The sequence below is a fragment of the Protopterus annectens genome, chromosome 5.part0, assembly GCF_019279795.1.
Source record: "Protopterus annectens isolate FY-2018-M chromosome 5.part0, PAN1.0, whole genome shotgun sequence".
Classification (NCBI taxonomy): Eukaryota; Metazoa; Chordata; order Ceratodontiformes; family Protopteridae; genus Protopterus; species Protopterus annectens.
Genome location: NC_056735.1, coordinates 1,438,591,684 through 1,438,616,149, shown reverse-complemented (window position 1 = coordinate 1,438,616,149; position 24,466 = coordinate 1,438,591,684). Strand labels below are relative to the sequence as shown.

The 24,466-nt window shown below is 38.4% G+C and overlaps 1 protein-coding gene across 2 annotated transcripts in view; it reads right to left on the bottom strand.

Moving 5' to 3' along the window:
- ITGBL1 (integrin subunit beta like 1) overlaps nucleotides 1–24,466 on the bottom strand; it is a 2,504,690-nt gene that overhangs the window by 1,781,420 nt on the left and 698,804 nt on the right. For both annotated transcript variants that reach the window (XM_044071244.1, XR_006364791.1), the window contains exon 4: nucleotides 18,120–18,242. In XM_044071244.1, the coding sequence (XP_043927179.1) occupies nucleotides 18,120–18,242 (123 nt within the window). The remainder of the gene's footprint in view (nucleotides 1–18,119; nucleotides 18,243–24,466) is intronic.

Here is a 24,466-nt window from a genome sequence, read left to right as displayed (position 1 = left end):
ATTTAAATCCTGAAGCTATTCCCTTTATCTCGCTGGATAGTTTATTTATTAAACATATATCTACAGTATTTAAACAAAAGATTAGAGATTTCCAAACCTTACTCAAAATGTGTAAACTAGAAAAGATCTCGCACCATGTTCAGCCAATTCATCTAAACCCAAATATATTATTGGACAATAAACTTTTGAACTTCACAAACTATCCTTTAATTAAAAATCTAAAAGTAGGAGATGTTTTGAAATATCTTGACTTGCCTTTATCTGACTGGCGTAAGTTATTGAAAGTAAACTGGAATTACTCACCAATTCTTACACAACTAAGAGCAATAATTAAAAACAAATTTGTATCTCTGGTCCCCATAGACTCACAATTGAAAACCTTAACACGATTATCAAAATACTTTCATCATCTGATAAAATGCTCTCAAACTCATATAAATTAATTAATTCTTTAATGATGGACCACAACTGTCTTTTATCTAATGTTTGGTTGAATTATAATTCCCAATTGTCAGAATCTCAGAAAGTCCTGGCTATTAGACACACTAAGGAATTTATCCCTTTTAAAAATTAGCATACACACAATTAATGATTAATAATGATGCCTACTTTACCCCAATCAAATTAAACAAATTTAACCCAAATAAGTCCCCTTCGTGTTCATGCTGTTCTCATCCCCAAGCAGACCTCCTTCATATTCTATGGTATTGTCATTTTTCTCACAGATTGTGGACATCTTTGAAAGTCAGACTGCAGAAAATGGGATATCAAAAATCCACGCTGACGGGAATTTGCTATTCTACATATTCCATTGATTCATCTTTCAAAAGTTGATATTCATGTTATCATTTTTATTTGCTCATTACTAAAACTTTATATAATACAAAATTGGATTGATCGTTCTAAATTAAAATGGGTTACTTTCCAGAAAATGGCTTTTAAATTTATTGATGCTCAAAGATACTTAGGTGGAAGTCCAAAAAAAAAAGCTATTAGAAAGGTTGTGTTAGAAAAGGTTCTAAACATATTAAATAGTTAATGTTAAATTTTTTTTTTTCTCTCTCAGGTTGCCTAACTTGTATATAGTGTACATATGGTGTATGTTTTATTTCTAAATAACTTATCAAAATCTCATGAAGGTTGTTATCACTAGATGAATTGTTATATGTTCATTTATGCCTTCTTGTTATGTATAATCTTTTAATTGTCTTGCTATTCATATAATTAATAAAAAATTTTTTGAGAAAAAAAAATATATTCCTTAGTATTCCATTTGTAATTGTCATTTGTTTTGAAATGTGTTTCTTGAAGGAAGACAATTTGTGCTTTGTTCACGTTTAAATATTTCAGAAGATTTGCTCTCTTGCTAGGATTGTTTAAGCCATTGGTATTTAAAGATAATAAAGTTAAATCCATCTTAAGTTATTTAGACTATGTACTTTTTGTTTAATTGTGACTATTAAACATTTTCCTCTGATAACTATAAATACATGTTTGAGCTTTTAAAGGAAATTATCAGTTTTATACTTTGAGTGTTTACCAATAATGTAATGCTTTGGTCAGGCATACTAAAATGTTTTTGTGAAATAAATTTAAATTAATAAATGTTAATAAAACTAAGATCCGCACTAGCCATGGAATGAAAATCATTCCTAATCTGATGGATAAACCTTAGTCCATCAGATTATCACTCATACCTTGACAATCCAGAACATCTGGGCTCCACAAATTGAATTATCATATGGAGAATATTTGTAATAGGAATAAGCAATATTTATATTATTTTGAACAGATATAGTACTATTGTAGATTAGACAGAATTCTAATACAATATAAATGTCTACTTATTGTATAAGCAATTAATATTTACAAGAAAGATAGATGACAAACAATTCAATCATAGTAAAGTAGGATGTATCATATATAAAACCTTAGTAAAAGATTATAGCATACAGTTATTTAACATATTCACCCTTATTGGTGAATTCTTACTTAATATAAATAGATGGAAATAATATGTATAACTAATAAATAACCGAATGTACCAGAAGTTATATTTCATTGTTTGCCAGCATTTAACTAATCACTTTGTCTGTTGCTAACTTACTTGAAGCATCAAGTTTGTTTTATGTGAACATTGATGAAAGTTAGTGCATTTTAATTATCAGTGAATCCCTCTTCCCATTTCCTAAACATAAGGATTTTCATATCTGTCATTTCTTATTATAAAATGCGTGAAATAATAGGTTAAAAACATATTACATATTAGCGCAACCAGATTTCAGAAGTCACATATCTCATAACGGTTGTGCAAAACTTTCATATTGTTTTGCACATGGGGAGAGGAATAACACTGAAATTCCTCTTGCCGGGTAGTGTCCTTTCCTGACAGTTAAACATGAGCGCTGCTTGTCAACCCTCAGGCTATCCATCTCTTCGGGGAAAACATTCATAAAAAGTCATTGTAAGGTGCAGGTTTCTTTTTCGTGCTCTTTTTTGGAAGGGTGTGGAAGTAGGAGGTTGGCAGCTATGTCTAACTGTCTTACAAAGAAAGAGTTGTTCAGCCAAAACGCAACATATTTCACATGGCGCTCTGTGAAGTTGTACCTCCCAATCGCATTACCGTTAGGGGGTCTACTAGCATCTCTGTTTTTGCTGTAACACATATATTTCTATACTTTTAGAAGCTACGATTAAGTTACAGGAGGGGTGCCAACACTTAAAAGCTTGCCATGTTAAAAAAAAAGTTACCTAACAAGTGCAACAATAAGTAAAATGAAAGACAGCTTGATTATGAACATGAGTTTCAGTCGGAGAAATACTGATCATACAGAGTCACCAGCATGCTGAATAAGATATCATATTTAAACATGCTAATGTTTTCCATATCCATTATTTTCTGTTGCAAACATATCATAAAAAGGTGGATGTTATTTCCTGAACAAAATGGTAGCTTGAAGGGCTGGCAGTACACATCAACAGTGACTCCGTCGGAATCTGGTTGTGGTAATACGCAAGTACCCAAATTCACTTATTGTGATTAATGATTACAAGTTCTCTTTCCATATTCATAAATTGCCATTTCATGGCACATACTGAATTTTTTTTAGATTTAAATGGCAACATTCTATTTTGTATAATCAGCAAAGGTTAAACTGAGTTATTACTGTCAATTTAATACTATTTGTTCAGAATGTGATTGTTACATTCTGTGACATTCCTAGTTCAGGCTTCTATTGTTTCCCTTGAACAACTTTGTCAGTTTGATGTCATGTATAAAAAATTACTTACCTTGGTAACACAGCTTAAGTATTACATATGGTCAAGATGGGTTACAACAACTGCAATTCAAGTTAAAGGAATTACACGACTTGTTATGCACATTTACTTATATAAGAAAATCATCATGCTTCCCCTTGATGTTCAATGTAGTGTATGTCATTTATGACAAGCTAAGACAGTAGTGTTATTATACACAAGCTCAAGTTATTAAATCCTGTCTTTAAAATCTAAATTCAGCAGACTGCTTCATCTTATATGACGATTACATATTTTATGTCTAGATTTACTAAAATCATACATTACATAACTATTGTGTTTTTTTTTTTTTTTTTTGGCTGTTGCTTAGTTATTTGAGAGATCACAAGCTGTAATGCTTATTCTTATTATTAGCTCCTTCCAAGCATGTTTATACAGTCCATAGACTTTAAATTATGAGACCCTTCTAGTTTCTTATTTGTTATATTTCCATCCTTACATACACACATATCAGTACTTCAAACACAGGCAACAATACCCATCCAGTTTTGCCAGAATACCATTCACTAGTTCATGTGGTGTGTTTCCAGGCTGTTCTTAAAATATCCAAACCAATATTTGTCCTGTTCCATTTTACCATCCTGCTCCATGCAGTGGCCACTCTGCCAGTGAAACACTCAACACACGTTCCATTCCCACAGATATTTCCATGAAGGAAATCTGATGAATCTAACACTTCCCGGCAACCCCAAACACCCCTAGAATCAGCTATCCCCATATACCCAACACATCCAAGCAAGCTCAACTCCCAGACCACTGCAAAGGGTTCTGCACAACACCTAGTGCTCTTAGTCTTTCACAATAAATCAGACCTCTACTCTTATGTAAGTCCTTAATGTGTTTGGACCAAAATACATTTTAAATATAAAATTGCGATCATTAATTTATTTTTTATCAAGAATCAACTTAATGAGCTAAACAAAGTGTTGGGAGACCATCAATATGTGTACATGTGGTTTAAAACAGCCCTTTTATTTTATATATATATATATATATATATATATATATATATATATATATATATATATATATATATATATATATATTTTAAACCAAAAACATTGCCAAGAATCATCTCAGGGGCTCTTGAGAGCCATTAAGCATTATCGTCACTCTGTCTCCGTTACCGTAGCAACCTGTGACCATCTGTTTCTGTTAGTGTGTCTGTGTACTGCATACCAGAGGCTCGCAATGCACCTGAAGCAAAGCTTCACTTTACTGCAACTTCAAGCCTAAATTCCCTCCCTTTCAGTGAGGCAGCAGCCAGGAAAAGAATGGAGAGCAAACAGATAAAACAAACTCCCAATAAGCCACCACAACAAGAGATAACACATTCTTCCAGCATTCCCACCTCTCACTCAGCAGATGTATAAACAAACTATTCTCTACCAAAATACCCCACATCACAGTTGTATCCACCCCTTTCTCCTGGATCCAGGCTAAAACACCAAATGTCTCTTCTTAACACACAAGCATCAGTAAACCTTGATCGCAAGCCGCAACCCACAGCTTCCCAACAAACCCACAAACATGGCAACATACAACAGCTGCCAGACACAGCTGCATCTACACACACCATGTCAGGCTTAATCAAACAGCACTCAAAGCTATGATACCTGTCATAATTGATATTAACTATGTTTAGACATAATAATAATGACATTTGTACTAGCTGCCAGACACGGCTGCATCCATACACACCATATCAGGATTGATCAAACAGCACTTGAAGCTATGATAACTGCCACAATTGATATTAACTATGTTTAGACAGAATAATAATGACATTTGTACTAGCTGCCAGACACAGCTGCATCCATGCACACCATATCAGGATTGATCAAACAGCACTTGTAGCTGTGATACCTGCCATAAATGACTAACTATATTTAGACAGAATAATCATGACATTTGTACTAAGAGCTTGCTACTATTATTCAACCAGGATATATATGGCATTTCTAAATCATACTTTTAACTGAAGAAGGCATTAGTCTCCATGACAGCATTTTTTTTTCAAAACACTCTACTGTTACTGCTATTATATATGATGTTAATTTGTTACATTTGAGTCTGAACTCTGATGAATGGTACCTTGTTGAATTAGTTAATTACTTAAATTATTATAAGCAAAAACAGTGAAAAATGAGCAAGATAAGTATTCATTGAGTTCAAGTAGGGGAACAGAAACTTCTATGTTTATATTATATGTTGCTTTGTTTGGCTTATATATAATGCAAACAGTAACCCATCTTTATAATGCAAATAGTAACCCATCTTGACCTACCTTTGTTTGTGAAGAATTACTGGACTCCTTGCACATTCCGAATAAATCATTACTGTTTCTCAGTTGTTTAAGAAACCCTCCTTTTTTTAAATAAAAACAGATGACAAATGAGGTACCATATCAGTTTATACTTTGACAGATATAGTTGTAAGCGTCATTTTTTTGGGACAGCTTAGAATTAGTTTTTTTGTTTCTTCTTTCTAACATCAGTCCAAGGATTTACTTATTTTATTCTTTTAAGACTAGGGGCCATCCATTCCATTTCTTCTGGGATAGACACTATTTTGTTGTTTTTGATGAATACAGTAGTTTCTTCTAAGTCATTAAAGGTTCTCATCTCATTGGCAAAAAGTATTTTTATCTTGGCTGGAAAGGCCAGCTGCGCTTTAATGTTGTTTTGTTTCAACAGTTTTATTATTGGCCAGACTTTTTTCCTTTGTTCTAGTATTCTGGAAGAATAATCATTGTCAAACCTTATCAGGCTTTCATTGTATTTCAGGGGTGATTTTCTCAGAGTAGATTTTAATATTAGTTCCTTGTCCATAAATGAAAGAAATTTTATAACTATGGCTCTAGGTGGAGTATTTGTTGAGGTAGAAGCAGGTTTCCTCAGTGCTCTAAGTGCCCTTTCAATTCCAAATGAAAGCCCCTCTTTCAAGTCTAAAAATTCAGGAATCCAGGTTAAGAATGAAAATGTCTTCTCCTTCAGTGTTTTCAGGCAAACCAAAGATTCTTATGTTGTTTTTCCTTTCCCTGTTTTCTAAGTCATCTATTTTGTTAAGCAGCCATGCATTCTGTTTAAGTAGAAATTTTTTTGGAATTCTTCCTCTGCGTCTCCCTTCAATTTCACTTAGAGAAGTCTCTATATTTGTTATTTTTGTATGGTGTTGCTGTAGCAGTTCCTTAAGAGTATCAGTCTGTCTTTGAGAATTTAATTTGAGGTTTTCTAAGCCATTTTTAAAGCCATCCATCCTCAAAGATAGTTCCTGTAAGGTAGATGTCATCAATTGCAGTTCTCTTTTCAAACCAGCATCTGGATGAGAATTCCTGGAGTTGTTCATATTCAGTCATTCAATATATCTCCAAGTTACTTGACAGGAGAATTTTTCTCCACCAAAATTGATATTTATGTAGTTCAGTAGTTTATCTTTAGATTTCTGACATTTTAAACTTGAAAATAATAAAATGTTCCTATGTTATTATACTAGTTTATGGAGCTCTCAAAATTCACTGCTCTCAGTTGGCCATCTAGGCTCCGCCCCCTGCTAAATTTAATTTTCTGACATAAAGCTTTTGCTTAGGTCTGTGTGTGTTCTAGGCACACAGGTAAAACCTTTAATAAATAAATCAAAACATTTTTGGTCAAGAACTAAGTCTCTGTAATTAAATATACTGAAAACATTAAACGTTGAAATAAACCTATTAGTGATTCATCAGTTCTCTTACCAGGGTGGTTGTCAGAAAAAAACAGAATAATCTATAGTGGGTCGATACCCATCCACAAATTAGTTCCATCTCTTCCTTCTCCCCCTAATCTGACCAGTCTGTCCCACGTGGACCACGCTGTGCTGTTGATGGGGGTGGTTCTGCTGTGCAATTCTCTTGCACCCCTCACCATGGGGGAGTGATGGGAGGGGATTCTAAAAAAATATTCTCAGCATTGTCAAAATTGCTAACATCCTCTTGTTCCACGTTTGTAGCAGTGTAATTTAACTCACTAGTCCTATTAACTAGTGGACAGACCAATTTATTTAGGTATTTAAGTTGATCCGTGTGCAATTTGTTCTGCTTCCTCTCTAGGTTTACATTAATTGCTTTATCAACTTTTTTGAAAATCTCCTGGAAATGGTGTGTATTGTGCTCACATACAATAAGATCCTTACTCCAAGAAGGACACAACGGACACAAAGTACATATGAGCGCTTTCTTTTCTTTTAACTGACGTAATGGAATTCTTCAGGTGAGTGGCAATGGGGTCATCTCCAGCCCTAGTGTTTGCAAACATCATTTTGTGCTTATGAGAAATCAAATTTATTTTTGAGTCAAAATATCAGAAATCTATTCATAAATGTTATAGGTTTTTGGATGACATTCTTATTTTATGGGATGACGACGATGTTCATAAAATTCCACAGTTCACAAATTACATCAATTCTACCACCACTTTGGCATTCACTCATAGGTTGGATATTGAATGTTGCAATTATTTGGATGCACATCTATATAAAAATAAGGAACACAATTGATATGAATCCTCTGTTTACAGAAAACCTACTTTAATAGTTTTCTGCATTTTGAGAGTAACCACTCATACTGGCTGAAAAAAACTTGGTAAGGGGCCAGATAAGACTCTCAAGGTAAGTTACAGAAGATGAATGTTTCTATAAAGAGAGTGTTTTTTTTATTTTAAAGAAAATGTTTAAAGAGAGGAATTACCCCAATCTCTGTTGGAGGAACAGGAAACCTTAGTTTTAAGGGATAGACTAATTTTATATGCTCCCTTATTAAGACACCAGATTGTCCATCACCAACAAGAACAATGTTATTGGTCACATCAGTTGTGTCTTAGCTTTTGCCCAACATTCTTCCACCATCAGACAAATAGAAAAAAAAAATGGAGTGGTGTGTTTGGGACATTTCAATCGACAGGTAAGCTGGGCCAAACTCTTAGGACAGTGTTCAGGAGGGAAAGAAACATGAAAAACATATTTGAAAAGAACAAACATTTAACAAATGTACAACGTCATCTCATAAGAATGAAAAAGTTTGGTGCTTGTAAGGAGTGTAGGTACATCTACAAGACTACCAACATGACTATTGGAAATTACAATAAGATTCTTTCCATACAGGGTAATTTAGACTGCAATACAAAAGGAGTAGTGTATGTGGCTTTTTGTTTGTCATGCAGCACCTTCTATACTGGAAACACTGAGAATCAAATTAGAAAAAAGGATATACCAGCATACAGAGCACCTTGCTGACCCTCTTCAAGTGCAACCTTGATGAGTGGATGTGAAACCACAAATTTGTCCCAGTTCCACCTTTGCCCCTCACTGACAGGGGTGACAGGTGCTAATGGAGGTTTCTTTTTTGGGGATAAACTCTTGGCTAGGCTTGTAAGGGCCCCAGGGCCATTAGCCTAGTAACCTCCTTGTTGTGTCTTTCGGCTTTTTCCCGGTTAGGGGTTGCCACAGCGGAACTCCGGTCCGCTAATGATTGGCAGTAGATTTTTATGTGCCAAGTTGCCAGCTCTGATGCACAACCTTCAACGAAGGTACGCCCATTCACGCATGTCTCCACACAGAAGACGCTCTAGCTGAGAATCGAACGGGACAACGTCTTACTGTTAGGCGACAACGCTACCGCAGCACCACCACCGCAGTTAATAGCCTAATACTCCTATGATCCTATATCTATATATTGATATCTATATATTGATATCTATATATATCTATATCTATATCTATATATATATATATATATATATATATATATATATATATATACTATTAGGAAAAAAGACAGCGCCTCTACAGACATGCCAACAATTGTAATAATTTTAAGAAGTCTGTACTTTACATTTTGGAAAAGGTAGCAAGGAATGATGGGAGGAAACTGGTCTTCCAAAAGAGTACAGGAAGACTTACTGGCAAATGTTACTGAATGCCACACAAAGCCCAGGCATTAATGACTGAATCCTTATCAGTAGTGTAAGAGGATTGTATGTGTTATTTTTAGGCTTAAATTTTGCATAGCCAGTTCCAATTTATTATAGGTTTTATATACTCTTTCAAAAGTAGTATTTTCAGTTGTTATATGCAAAAAATTTTAACTTGTTTAAGGAAATGTGTCTTTAAATGAAAAGTTATTTTTATTATAAAGAAATGTAACATTTTTCACTCTTACAATATAAGGGTAAACCCCAGAATGATAATTTATCTGAAGAAGTTCTGTTACGTCAATTAAAATGAAAGTGCTCATCTGTACTTTGTGTCCATTGCGTCCTTCTTGCAGTAAGTATCTTATTCTGTGTGAATTAATGAGAATTTATTGTGTTTGGCCTTTTCAGTGTATTATGCTCAAAAAGCGAATCATTGTGCAAACAATGGTTTACCCTATCAAGTTACCCAACCAGTTCTTTAATTTGTCTGTCATTATCTTCATTTAGGAGCTTGATAATTCTAACGCCACATTCATCAAAAACATTAGCAAGCTTGTGATAAAGCGCAGTTCCTGGTTGCACATTGCTAGGAAATTTCCACAACCTCAAGCCTTTAGGTACAATGTTAATGTCAAAGCAATGTTTAAAATATGCATTGTCAATCTGTATGTTTTTAAAATGTTTTTCTCAAAAAGCTCAAGTGTATTGTCAGAAGTCTGACTTTGTAAATTCACTTGAATGGGAAGAAAGAAAACCTCTTGGTTCAGCCACGCTTTAAAATCAAAGTGTTGTACTGTGGGTGCAGCTCCTATTGAATGCTCAACAGAGTGATCAAAAATACCAGTTTCCTTCAGTTAAGTGTAAATCTTGTCCTTCCCATCGTTTAATACAACTATTAACTTCACCAGATTTGCTCCGTACCACAGATGCGAATATAGAACCAGACCTCATGCTGACAGGATGAAGAGAGGGCAAAGAGTAAGGAGTTTTGGTATGTCTGGAACCTGGGAAACACCATTAGTTACAGAATTAGCAGGGGTTGGAAATAATCCATCCTTATTGCTCCAATGCTGAATTGTACTGTGTAAGTAACTGCATCAACCTGTTTAACTCTCCAAGCGATGTGCAGTGGGAACCTTGCAAATTATTACTGATTAAAGTACCATTATCCAAATTGGCATCCAAATTAACATTTGCAGTAACAGGGACTTCTGTGATTTGCTTGAATAACACTGGAAAAGCCACAGTAAATCCCAAAATTTAAAACCAAGAACCTGAAAACTAGGAACAAAGCCAGCACAATGTGAAACTTGTATAACCGAAATATGTTCTGGCCACCCAGCACCTCAGAAATGACCAAGACAAACAGGAACAAGTAAAATCAGGCTTTATTTTAACAGAAATACAGTGTGTATCCCAGTTAAGGGCTTTCGTCCTCCATGGACTTCCATCAGAAATGGATACTAAACTCTCATCACAACTTAAATAGGTTTACATGATCACATGACTGTTTAAATTACAAAGTAAATTAATAAATTAACAATTAAAGAACTTGCCTAAAATGCTTTAAAACAACAGTTCAGTCAAATAAATACTTCTTGTGATTACTCAAAATATATACAGCAATATAAAACCAATCTAATAAGATTTTAAAAAACATGAACACTAAATCTATAATTTAGCAGCCCACAATTTTAAAGCATTTTGCATGGAAATTGCATCATTCAACCTTGTGGGTTAATTTGCACTTAAGTTTAGCTGCCACAAAAGTTCAACACTCAAAGGTATGTTCCTAGGGTCCACCCCTGGGGTTTTGTATTACTTGTTCAAGCACAAAGAAATAAAGCATCTTATTATTTTCACAAATTAACTTGTGCCTAAAAAGAGCATTGGAATCCCTCCTAGCATTTACGTCGTAAAGATGCTCCTGCATTCTCTTAATTTACGTTAAGTTTTCCCAACATAAGAACTAGAACAACAGTTGCAGAATGCCAAATACACGACCCCTAGTGTTGCAAGCGTAATGAGAGTAGAACTTAATCCTGCAATTAACACTGTTGACAAAAAATTCCTAACCCTCACATACAAATCTACATTGTGGGAAGGCTCCACACTTCCTAGTGCCAACTCTTAAAGTGCTATAATTTCTTCCAACATGTTCTGGTGGTCAGAGCAGATTTTGGTTACAATTAGTAGTAATCCCCAACTGTGTAGCTAGGTGGAGCAAAACAATCCCTGCACTTCATTAATACAACCTTGTCTGGTATGATGAGGAGCCAATTGTCCAAATAGGAGAACACCTGGAATGCTTGCAGCCTGAGATACCCTACTAACACTGCCATGCATTTGCTGATTACCCAGAGGGGTATGGTGAGGTAAAAGGGCAGTGCTCTGAATTGAAAATGACTGGCTCTCAGCCAGAAATGCAGAAATCTCCTGGACTGCTTTATCTTGATATGATAGTGTGCATCCTGGAGACCAATGGTGAACATCCAGTCAACACTCCTCAGAATAAACCCCTCTCAAATGCCTTGAAACCCAAAGACAAAGGTGGAACCATAGCAGCACCCCTATCCCCAAGCCACAGAAGACAGAGGTAGAGTGCCTCTGTCTCTGATCTGACTTGGTTTCAAGGCTGACAGAGGCACCGAGCTGTCCAGAGTTGAGGTTCTGAGAGACATGGAAGGCTCAGAGAACTTCAGGGTCAACCTCCACCCTGAAGCCCTGGCTCTGATGCTTTGGCCCTCAGAGTCATCATGGTCCAACAAGGCCAGAGTTTAGAGAGTGAGGGGAAACAGTTGGAGTTGAAGTTGATAATGCTGCTGGCTCTGAAGTGCATGCTTTATGGAGAAAACTTGGGTCCATGGGCTTTGGATTCAAAAGTTGGATTGGAACAGGGGAGATCAAAGGCAAGCAGTAGGGACCATGCTCGGCACTGCTGAAGGGGTCAGTTCCAGGAGGATCCCCAGTTGAATCAGAGTCTAAAGATACTTCTGCATTATCCTGTCAATATCAGCTTCTGACACACACCTCGATGAATGGAAGGACTTGAAGGATGAAGCCACAGATGGTGGCTAAGATGAGCAGTGATGCTTCTCCTGTAAGAAAGGAAAGTGGAGCCTGGGACTAACCAGCTCTGTGGAAAAGTGTACAGGAGAAGATGGTGAGAGGATCTAATGAATGTCTTGGTGTACGGCTACTGTCCACTGCCAAACCCTCATTTTGTCCCTACACAAAAGGGTAAGATCTAGCTCCTCCTTGTTTGTTGATGTATTAAACTACCATTATATTGTTTTTTTTTTGGATAGATACCATGCATTTGGGAAGGCAGTCCTGAAGTTTCTGCAACATAAGGAGATTTGCACTCACCTCCAAGAAATTTATGGGAGTATTGACTTCTTTGTCCATCCATAGACCTTGGACCACTACGCCCTTACAATGTCCCCACCAGCACACTAGGGAGAATACATCCATGCTTACAACTGACGCTGGAGCAGAACTTATGCAGGTTTTGTCAGAGTGGACTATTTGAGATTGTAACCACCATCTCAGGAGTTTCCTGCAGGAGTCTGCTATTATGATACTCTTGGAGAGGGGATGAATGAGCTGTGACCACTGAGCCTAAGGAAGCCATTGAAAAATCCTCATGTGAAAGCATCCAAAATGGATCATTAGGATCAAAGATGCCATGAGGCTTAATACTTTCAAAACTAAGGTTACTGCAGGAGAGGGGTTGTGAAGCAGTGAATTAACAGCTGACTTCAGTCTGAATCCTTTCTGGAGGTAAAAAGACTACGGACTGAGTAGAGTCCAGAAGGCACTCCATAAAAGTGATTCTCTGAACTGGATGAAGATTGGACTTCTGAGGGTTTACTCAGACTCCCACTCATTGGCAAAGCTTGAGAAGATAGTCACTGGCCACAAAATGAGACTCCACTGAGAGGGCAGCTATAAGCCTTCTGTCTACATATGTTAACATCTTATATTCCCTTAGAGATATATGAGCTGGCAGGGATAAGTATGGACATGGTGAACACTATGGGGGCTGTGGTGAGCCAAAGCACATGAGCCTGAATTGATGATGAGTGGCCCTTATTTGGAAATGGAGGAATCTCCTCAATTCTTCTGTATTCTTTATGTGGTGGTAAGCATATTACAGATCCTGACAGCACATCCATTCCTTCACCACTAGACAGGGTAGAATTGAATGCACCATGACCACTGTGAATTGGGTCTTCTGGACACATTTGTTCAGTGGGATGAAGTCACGTTTGTCCTGATGTTCTGAGTTTTCTTTAGAACAAAAGAGAACTTGGAATAAAATTCTGACCCTTTCTGTTCTGGTGGATCCTCTTTGAGGGCACTGACTGGGTGGAATATCTGGGAATGGCCTTCTAGGCTGGGGAGTGGTTAGGAAGGGGTTAGGAAGAGATTAGGACAATAGAACCTCTGGATATTATTCATCTTAACTATTTGACTGACTGATGCCCTGCCATACTGCACAGTAGAGTGAGAGATGATCTCTAACTGCCTCCAGAGTGGAGGTCTCCTCTCTGAAAAGGGCCCGCAATATCCCTGTTTATGTGAACCCCCTTGGCCACTTAAGGGGTACCATTGTCATGGCTGCAGCTGCTCCTGTCAGAAGAGTAGTCAAACTGCTGATGTTTAGACCTTGTAAACGAGAGTGAACAAGGTCCTTTTTTTTCCTGCTGTATGATTTCTGAGGAACCTCAAACTTAACAATGACAGCAGAACTTAACAATGACAGAACAGGTCTTACTGTCTTGCTCACACTTTTGCATTTCATCTTTCACTGATGAGCCAAACAATGAAGATCAATCAAATGTTTTTTTTTGTGCACAATGCCTTGAAGTGGTCTTTAAAAATCACCTAGGGACACCCACGCATGTTAACTCATTACCACTCCAGTCCTGAATACCTGGCTGATCCATTCTGCCACTTTATGCATAACGACATCAAGGGGTTTGTGATACTAGATGTGGTAGTCAAGGTAGCTTCTAACTGTTTCCTCAACTCCATCATGAGGAGCTTTCAGAGTACAAGAAGCCTGCTGCAACAAGTCTCTTTGAAATCTGTATGCATTTGTTATGTAGTTCAGGATGCTAGAAGCAAACTTGCACAAAGAGCATGCCTGGTTCTCAAGCCTATCCACTCCTTGCTGAGGAGTGAATATAGGTCAAGTCTTTAGACAGCTATGTTTTGGTAGCTGCAGCCACAATGATGGAGTCAACTGCAAGAGATATAGCCCAGTGTTGTACGCCCTTTGTTAGAAGGAGAATCTTAGCTGGCTTATGAGGGACTGCTTCACAGGTGTCAGGTTCCTGCCATGACCTCCTAACCACTAAGTCAATCAACTTATCAGCTGGCGGTACCACACAGGACATACAAAGTGGTGACCCATAAGCTTCAAACAGCACTGCCTCATCCTGAGATGGAAGAATCAAAGGATGAAAGCTCCCCCATCTGGTGCATCAGCTCTGAAATATTCAGTAAAAAAAGAAGGAGAAGCCCAGTTATGAAGTATAGGAGTAAACACACCACAAATGTCAAGAAAAAAAGTCTTAATACTGCAAAAACCACATTGAAGGAGCAAAAAACCACTGTAAAATCCAGTATAAATCCAATGCTCTTTATTGTAGGTAAGCGCTTTTGCAACCAGCCCTGGTTGCTTCCTCAGACCAAAGATTACAAAAAAATTACAAAAAAACTTCATTCAGTTTTTTTTGTAATTTTTTGTAATCTTTGGTCTGAGGAAGCAACCAGGACTGGTTGTGAAAGCGCTTACCTACAATAAAGAGCATTGGATTTATACTAGATTTTACAGTGGTTTTTTGCTCCTTCAGTGTGGTTTTAGCAGTATTAGGAGCTCTGAAATATTGCTGAAAGAAATGTCTTCTGGAGAGGATTGGAAGTAACTCTCCCAATCCTCAGAGTCAGTATCTGAGGGGTTGACTTCAATAAAGAGTCCAAATGTTTCACTTACACATATTCTTGGAAACAGAAGAGGTGTCACCTGACTCCTCAGAGGACTGAATCTGATTTTGGCCACAGAGCCAAGGGTCAGCTGATGGAGAAGACAAGAGGGAAAGAGAATCATTGGATGGAACCATATCAATTGGGAACTCCAGATCTTCTCTCCTAGACAAGGAAATTATTCTCCCTAACCAGCTGAAAGGCTGATCCAACTTCCATTGACTCTAAGGACACTGCCTCAGCCACTGGATCTGAAAATCTCTACCGGGAGACAGTTGAGGCCAATGGCAGAAGTCTTAATTTTGAGAAGAAAGGTCTTGATGAGGGGACTGTAATCAAGGGCTTAAAAGCCAATGACACCATCAGCAGAGCTGAACCTAATGGCCCTGACAGTAGAACCGAATGCATTAATTCGATCCTTTAGGCTCTCAAATGAGTTGGATCAGAGGTCCCTGGTGCAGAAACTACAGGAAAAGTTTGCAATGATGTCTCAGGACCTATGTGGAAGGCCAGTTAGGAAGCCACTGCAGCAGATAGTTGGACCATTGAAAGAACCAGCTGTCAGTTCCAGTGGACAATTGGACTGTCAAAGGAACCAAAATTGAGGGCATATGAATGGATTCAGCCACCTTTGAAACCCATGAGGATGGAATAATTCCAATCCCACTCTGTACCATCAGGAATTTCTGCATCACATGGTCCAAGTCTACTTCCTAAGTACTCTTATAAGACCTGAAGGATCTGCTGGATAGTGCTGAGGATGGCTTCAACAGGGGTTGCTTACTCCACTTCTCTAATGATGCCTGCTCCCATGGTGGAGTTATGGAGCAAGATTGGATCCAAGCATTCTGGATCTAGTTGTGGAATGTATGTCAGAGTGTGACATAGGCATGTCTAACCACAGAACTTTCACAGACTATGTCAGAGCCATAGACTCTGCTATTTCAGAATAGTTCTTCAATTTTGCTATGGGTAAGAGTCCTTTTAATATTAGCTTGTTTTTTCTGTCAACCAGGGCCCTTTGTCTGAACTCTGCACATATCTCATAAACAATGGATTGGTGGGGAACACCTAAACACACCACATACAAGTCAAACAAAACCTGTGTTTGTATTTTTTGTCTGCACATTGAACATTTTTTGAAGCTTGCTTGTTTTTCACATTAAAAAGAAGGAAACAACTTTATACTAATAAGTTAAACAGTAACAAACATTAAGACTGTACCTACACTAAACTCTGAAGAGTAATACTAATGAACACTATTATAACAATATCTTAATATACAACAAGAACAACTTCTACTCTAACTATGCTACATTTTAGGAGATTAAAGATGCAAATAGTGGTGGAAAAACATCAAAACAGGAAGGGGCTAACTACTGAAGAAGCTAGAGAAAAACTATTGAAAAACTACGATTATACGGCCTAAAGGTCCACAAAACCCCATAGTGCAACACAATAAATAAAAAAAATGTCTTTCGGCTTTTCCCAGTTAGGGGTCGCCACAGCAGCTCACCAGTCTGCTATTGATTGGCAGTGGATTTTTACTAGCTCGGTGCCCAACCTTCACAGAAGGTGAGCGCGCGCACACACACACACACACACACACACACACACACACACACACACACACACACACGCACCTCCCTGCATGTCTTTAAAGTTCACTTGAACGCAGGGAAGACATGTAGACTCTGCACAGAAGGCACTCCACCCGAGAATCAAACCGGAGAACCAATAATGAAGCAAAATTTGGGTTTATAAACCCAATTAATAACAGAAAGAGGCGCAGCACTTAGCTGTGAGACAAGATCTTGTCCATTTGCTATGGCAGCAAAGAGATCCAGGATAGTTAGGGGGACTGGTGCATTATGGAAGGGAAAATTCTTAAGGGGCTCTAGGCTGGAGTACTGATGCTGCCATGTCAGATAAGACAAGTGACTCAAGGACCCACATGTCGGATTTAACAAACTGAATAAATAAAATCTAATCTATGCTTGTCTCATATACTTACCATCTGCCTGCTATGTACCATTTCAGTAGATCTCATCAACTGTAATAAGTGATGCACTGTATATGTACAGCTATAATGATCTTCAACTGTGGCAGTGTGGTACTACATCTTGATTTACACTCCAAAATAATAAATAACATTAAGAATTAGGGGTACATCTATTTTTATAAACAGCAGTTAATTATGCTGTCAAGTCTCCGTAGATATGAGGGAATATCACTTGCAATCTGACAGAACACCTTAAAATGAAATCAGTCGAAGTTGACACGGCCTCTATGTTTTTAAATGAAGTTACGGCTTGTGCAAATCTGTACATCACAGGCAGCCAGTGTTCTGGATTTCCTTCAGCTGCCTCACTGAATTCTGTTTACCTTCATATTAGCAGCACAACTTTGTTATATTCATATGTAAATAACCATGCCATACCTGGAACTGGGTAGTCTTCTGTTTTCTTGTCTGTCTGGTCTTTAACTTGAGGCTAGTTTCAGCAACATAGTTATGCATTTCACACAGCAAACATTTTTCAGGGGAAACAAACCTAGCTTATCTCTTTTGTTATGGTAACTATATGGCTTTGCTTCATAGGTAAGAATGTATATACAAGAAATACAAATTTATCTTTAATATAAATCAGCCTGCCTAGAAAATGACTGCAACTTCAAGCATGTTATAAATGTCGACCATGTTAGAAAAATAAACAGGATCTAACATCACAAAACTAATCATTTCAGAAATGTCAATACATTCAGCTCACATTTCTAGTTAATAGGATCTTACTGTAATTAAGCTTTTGTTGATATTTGTTCATATATAGACTCTTTATATAAGATAGTTTATGTACCTACCACCACAGATTTCGCCAGTTTCATCATCTATGCATTCTCGGTCGTCACATTCACAAAACTTGCCATAAATCAGTCCACTGCCATCTGAATTCGCACACATGCACCTGCCACAGTTACATGTACCTGAAAGCAACAAAATGAGCTTGTCAAAGCTACGCTGTCCCTCATATTACAAGATGCGCAAAACATGCCATGTCTCATGAGCAATAATACCAATAGCTAGGTAATACTGCACAAAATACACCATTCAGGAGAGTGACATCAGCCAACAATTCCAGTAACAGGCAGTTATGCAGGTTCTAATACATGCCATTACCATCTAACAACGGATTTAACTATTGAACACAAGAAATGGGTTATATGATTTACTTTTTTTTTTTTTTTTTATCCCTGCTACCTGTCAACCAGATATGATATATTTTAATTGAAAATAAAAGCTGAAATCAAACATAAGTATTATAAAATAAGGAAATACATTTTTTTATATGCTGTAGTTTCACCTGGTACTATGCTTACTCAGCAGACATGTAACTGTTTGCAATGGTGTAGACAGGATCTTTTGTTCTGTCCCCACAACTCAAAAATGCACAGGCATAAGTGAAAAAAATCCAACCAGGCATTCCTAAAAGGTCATTTAACAAAATATATTACTATAAGCCATGATCCATATGGCAATCTAAAAATATATTCTAGCATCTAGCATATCTCACTGCATATAATAAATCAGCTTTAAAAAAATCTATGTAAAGAGATACGCCTGGCTACCCCCATGGTGTGTACGATGTGCGTTAATATGCAAGGATCACTTATGCAGCACAGGACCGTCTAATATCTAGTCTTTTTGAAGCAATATTATCAATACAGAAGTGAACCAACACATGCAGACATGTTCATTGCATTTTAATTTATCTTATCCCAGTACATGCTTGGTACATTACTGCTGCTCCACTGCATCTGTATTGCTCGGTTATGCAACCTGCATTACATCTGGCTGAATTACTCCAATGCTGACTATTGCATAGAGGCAAAAGGGGAGGTCCTATAACCACTTAACTACAATAGGTTTATTTTTACCTCTTTTTTTACTCCTCATAGCTGACCATCAGCTACCTTAGTGCCTCTCATCAACCACCAAGTCTTGCAAATTTTCTTGCCACCCATGAGCTAGCTCTGACCCCAGTTTTAGGCCAGTGAGGAGACACAGGTACCCGGGGGCAGCATCCCACTACTGCTGAGGAGTGTTTTTTTTTAACTCACTCTTGTCCTTTTGTGTGAACACATCCTTTTCCAAGGGCTAGCATGCAATGAGACCTGTGGTATTTTGTCCACATTTGTGGGTTCAAGACTAAGTTCTGCTCCCCTACAGACATTGCCCAGTATCTACTATGGCCACTGCCGATCAACCAAGGCAGTGAATCTGAGAGTGCACTACCCCCAAATACAATTTGACATGCCTATTCACTCTGCCTGCACCATCAATTTCCCAAGCTGTTACTTGAAATTAGGTCTCCCAGGCTATAGTCACAGTTTAACTCTCTGCACCACTTGTGTAGGCTTTACAGTAAACATAAGCAAAAATCCTAGCTAAATAAAAAGAAACATATATGTAATCTTGGCATGTTTACTTACTTTTAAATCAACCATAATACACAGCTAAATGCAGATAAATAGAAACAATGCAGTGTAAACAGAAACAATGCAGCGCCTCAAAGTTATTTATTTATTGCATTTTTAACTGGGATAATCTATCTGGGCAGTGCCCCTGTTTAACAGAGGCCCAAGATGAAATGATCCATGAATGCAAGGTACAAAATGATAGATAGCAAGAATAAAGCAGCGCAACACAAGTTAGCATACATAGTTACAGATAGCGTACAAGAGCATGTATGAAATGATGTATAATAAGAATAAACTAGTGCAAGTCAATAAAATTAGAATGTGCAGTTACAGATGGCATACATAAAGCATTAAAATTAAAGACAGATCAAACTAGTTTTGCAGAAAAGGGCTCAGACAAGAAAGAAAGAAAATATCACATATGAATACATGAAAGAAATGACCTGAGACATACCTCCCTGGACTACATGAAAAGAGACATAGAGGAGCTCTCTGATTATGTAGCCCAGGCTGGTATGACCCTGACCCTGAGCAGCATCTTGCCACAATACAAAGACAAGATGACCAACTTTAATAATTGGCTCAAATACTGGTGTCATTCTAGGGGATCCAATGTCTGTCTGCTTGGGATGACATGCTGGACAAGCCACGCTGCTTTGCAAGGGACGGCTTGCATCTGTCACCACTGGGCTTCCGGATATTGGCTAAGGCTCTTGCCTCCCCCATACTGCCTTTTTTAGGCAAGGCTCAAAAGACAAACCCACCACCTTAGAAAACAAAAATGGAAAAAAATTAAGGGTAATGCTGCTCAACGCCAGAAGTCTAAATCTCAAGATGCAGGCTCTTGAAGCACTCCTCAGTATGGAGGACATCGATGTCTGTGCAGTAACTGAAACCTGGTTCAAGGCTCCTGAGAGCACCCCAGCGCTACCAGGCTATACCTCGTATCATGCTTTTCGGCCCCAAAGCTCGGGCCAAACCAAAAAGGGAGGGGGAGTGTCCATATTCATCAAGGACACCCACACCTCCAGGTTAGTGGCAACACATGAAGCATCAGAGACCATCCAGGTGCAACTAACCGTAGGCAAAACTGCTATACAACTGGTAGCATGTTACAGACCACCCTCCCAATCTCAGGAACCCCACTCAGCCTTCCTGAACACATTGGAGGACATGAATGTCTCACCAAACACCATCATATTGGGAGACTTCAACTACCCTAACATAGACTGGGTGCATTATTCTAGCCCAAACACCCTAGCCCAAAGTTCCTGGAATTCATAAATTCAAACGCAATGGAACAGCTAGTCACCTCTCCCACAAGGGGAGATAATATACTAGACCTGATCATCACAAACATGGGGACAAAGTGCTCCACACCGGAAGTATACCCTTGACTAATGAGATCTGACCACAAACTAATCACCCTGGATATACATATCCCAGGATATACATATCCCACCTCCACACCCAACACAAAAGACTACAGTGAAAAACTTCTCAAAAGCCGACTTTACACTTCTTAAAACTGAGATGGTATCCTTTAAGCCCACTGGGACAGTGGAAACCACATCCCACAATGCAGAATCCTTCACAAATGCTTTCTACGGACATCTCCAAGAATGCATGGATCATGCAATCCCAAATAAAACCAGGACCCCAGCCATAAACAAATTGTATAACAAAAGAAGGAAGCTACTGCACGTCAGAGCAAAATCCCATAAAGAGAAGGCATCTCTGATCAGCACTAGTAGAAAGCTACGTTCTCTCATAAAAACATCCAAGGCCAACTTTGAGAGAAAAATCGCTATGGACCCTAAAGATAACCACAAGGCCTTCTTCAGCTATGTTAGAAACCTGGGCGCATACCTTCAGATATGTTCAGAGTTAGTTCACAATGACAAAAAATACACTGAACCCACAGATATTGCCAACATTCTGGCAGACAGGTTCAGTGCAAATTTCTCCCCTCCCTCACCCCCAAAAGAAGAAATACTTATCCCAGCTGAATGTAACCTCACTGTCATCTCAGATGTCCAGGTGAGAACCGCCATCAGCAAAGCTAAAAACACAGCATCAATGGGACCTGACAGTATCCCGGGTTGCGTGCTACGTGAACTCCAAGAGGAGCTAAACCCGCACATAAAAATGCTATTTAACCTTAGCCTTACTACAGTATATGTACCTGAAAACTGGCGTACAGCAACAGTAGTCCCACTCCACAAAGGAGGCACCTCTACTGACCCTGGTAACTACCACCCCATAAGCTTAACCAGCCTGGTCTGCAAAGCTATGGAAAGAATCATTATGGAACTAATAAACAGAGACATTGGGGACTTACAGACACTTGATCCCACCCAGTTCGGCTTTGTAAAAGACAGATCCTACCTTTTAAACCTGGTTGACTTTTTCGAAACAGTCACTAGAGCCATTGATGAGGGCAAAGCAGTCCATACAGCCTACCTGGACTTGGCTAAAGCTTTCGACAAAATACCCCACTCTGGCATCATAAACAAGCTCAACAGCTTAAATGTAAATCCATATGTCACAAGATGGGTGGCAAACTGGCTAAAGATAGAACCTATAAAGTCAAAATCACTGGAGCCATGTCAGACTCAAAGCCAGTGACAAGTGGTGTCCCACAGGGCTCTGTCCTGGGACCCCTCTTGTTCGGCATTTATTTCTCAGATGTGGAAGCAAACATGGGAGGGTTGTGGCTGACAAGGTTCGCAGATGACTGCAAACTAGGCGCCATAGTCGATACACCAGCTGACACATACATCCTACAGAAAGGCCTCACTGAAACGGACAACTGGTGCCGGAGTCATGGCCTTAAACTAAATGCCAAAAAATGTATAGTCATCCCCTTTGGGAAAAACAAAGTGCCCACAAATTATCACATAGGCGGTAACCCACTGAGTATGGAAAAAGTAATCAGAGACCTGGGGACCCAAGTTGATAGTGACCTCTCATTTGACACCCACGTTGCCAAAGTGGTTAGAAAGACTTTCTACCTTGCCCACCTTATCATGAAGGGATTCATATCCAGATCAAAGGAGGTCATTGTGCCCCTGTACTCCTCCCTTATCACGTCCATGATTGAGTACAATGCCCATTTGGTATGTACCTCACCCGGCACTTGCAACAGCTAGAGAGACCCCAAAAGTACCTCACCAAGAGGATCAAGGGTCTCCAACATATGTCATATGCTGCCAGACTAAAGAAACTCCAACTTTATTCAGTAGCATACCGCCTACTCAGAGGTGATCTGTGCCTGACGTACAAGGCCATGTCCAATCAGGAATTGATGGACATGCTCCACCTCAAAAAATCCAAATCCATCAGAACCACGAGAGCTAAAGATTTGAACCTTAGCACAAATATGAATAGGACATGCTGGAGGGACAGATTCATAACCCAGAGGCTTCCCATACTCTGGAACAGAATCCCAGTTCATGTTTGGCAGAGCCCCTCACTGACTCTCTAAGAGAAATCTTGACGAGTGGATGGGAGATCGTAGGTTTACCCCAGGGGTCATCTCTGTGTCACTACTAGACAGAGGCACAGTAAACTAATTCTATTATGTAAGGGGGTCTTCACTGTGTCACTACTAGACAGAGGCACAGTATTCTAAATATATTCTGTACACTTTTGTACCATTACATGGGGTGGCAAAAGCCGCATCACTATGGTTAGGCTTATAAATGCCCCAGGGCAGATAGCCTAGTACCAAACTATGAAACTATGAAAGGAAAAGTACTGGAGAGAACAGTAACATTGTAATTATTTCAACAGAAGGGGAGAGCTAGAAGTAGGTGGAGAGGGACAAAAAAGGTGTAGCAAATGGGTAAAATGTGGAACACTTGGTGACAGCTTAACAGCTTCAACGAAGATCAGCACAGGATGCTTGGTGTGTGTTATTTTATACTTAGAAAAGTTTTTTTTTTTGATGAATTAATGTGATTCCATGTTACTTACCACAAATATTATTTAAAAAAGTCTCAACACTTAATGTGTGACAGACCCTTTATTGTGGAACTGTGAGGAACATGGACTTTTTAAGACTCAAAATGAAAAAATAAGGTTATGTGTAAAACTTTTCAAACAAAGATTATTTAGATATTAATGAAATATTTTTATAGACAAACTATAAAGGATTACTTAAAATAAGGAATGTAAAAAGGGTAATACAGATAGTGTTGGATTTTTCTAAGAAATGTCACAAAAATACACAGTTTAATATAAAAAACAGTTTGTTTGAAATGTTACCTGACAATATATAAAAGGAAAACAGTATACAATGTAAATTATAAAAAAATTCCAACAACTAATAGGCTCATTGGTAAGTACTACAATAGCTGCGCTTGCAGGAATTTTACGCCTAACCATTTTCCTTGTTGGTGCTTGAATTAATCTATCCCATTTTGTGTTAGACTGACCCTAGCTATCCCATGGTCGATAATTATATATTACTCCTAATGAAAACAATTGGGATCATACCACAGGTAAATTTGATGGGACCCATACACGGGATAAGGAATTTAGAAGATGCCTCCATCCATTAGTAGTAGTACAGGGGCAGTCCTGGGGTAAATTTTCTATTCCCTATCCACAATCCAAGTTGTGATGGATTTCAACAGAGAAGAGCTTTGTTTTATGTGGATGGGGAGTCCATTCCTGAGCAGCGGTACCCTACTTGAGATATACCTGGCCCTCCAAACTGCTTTCTT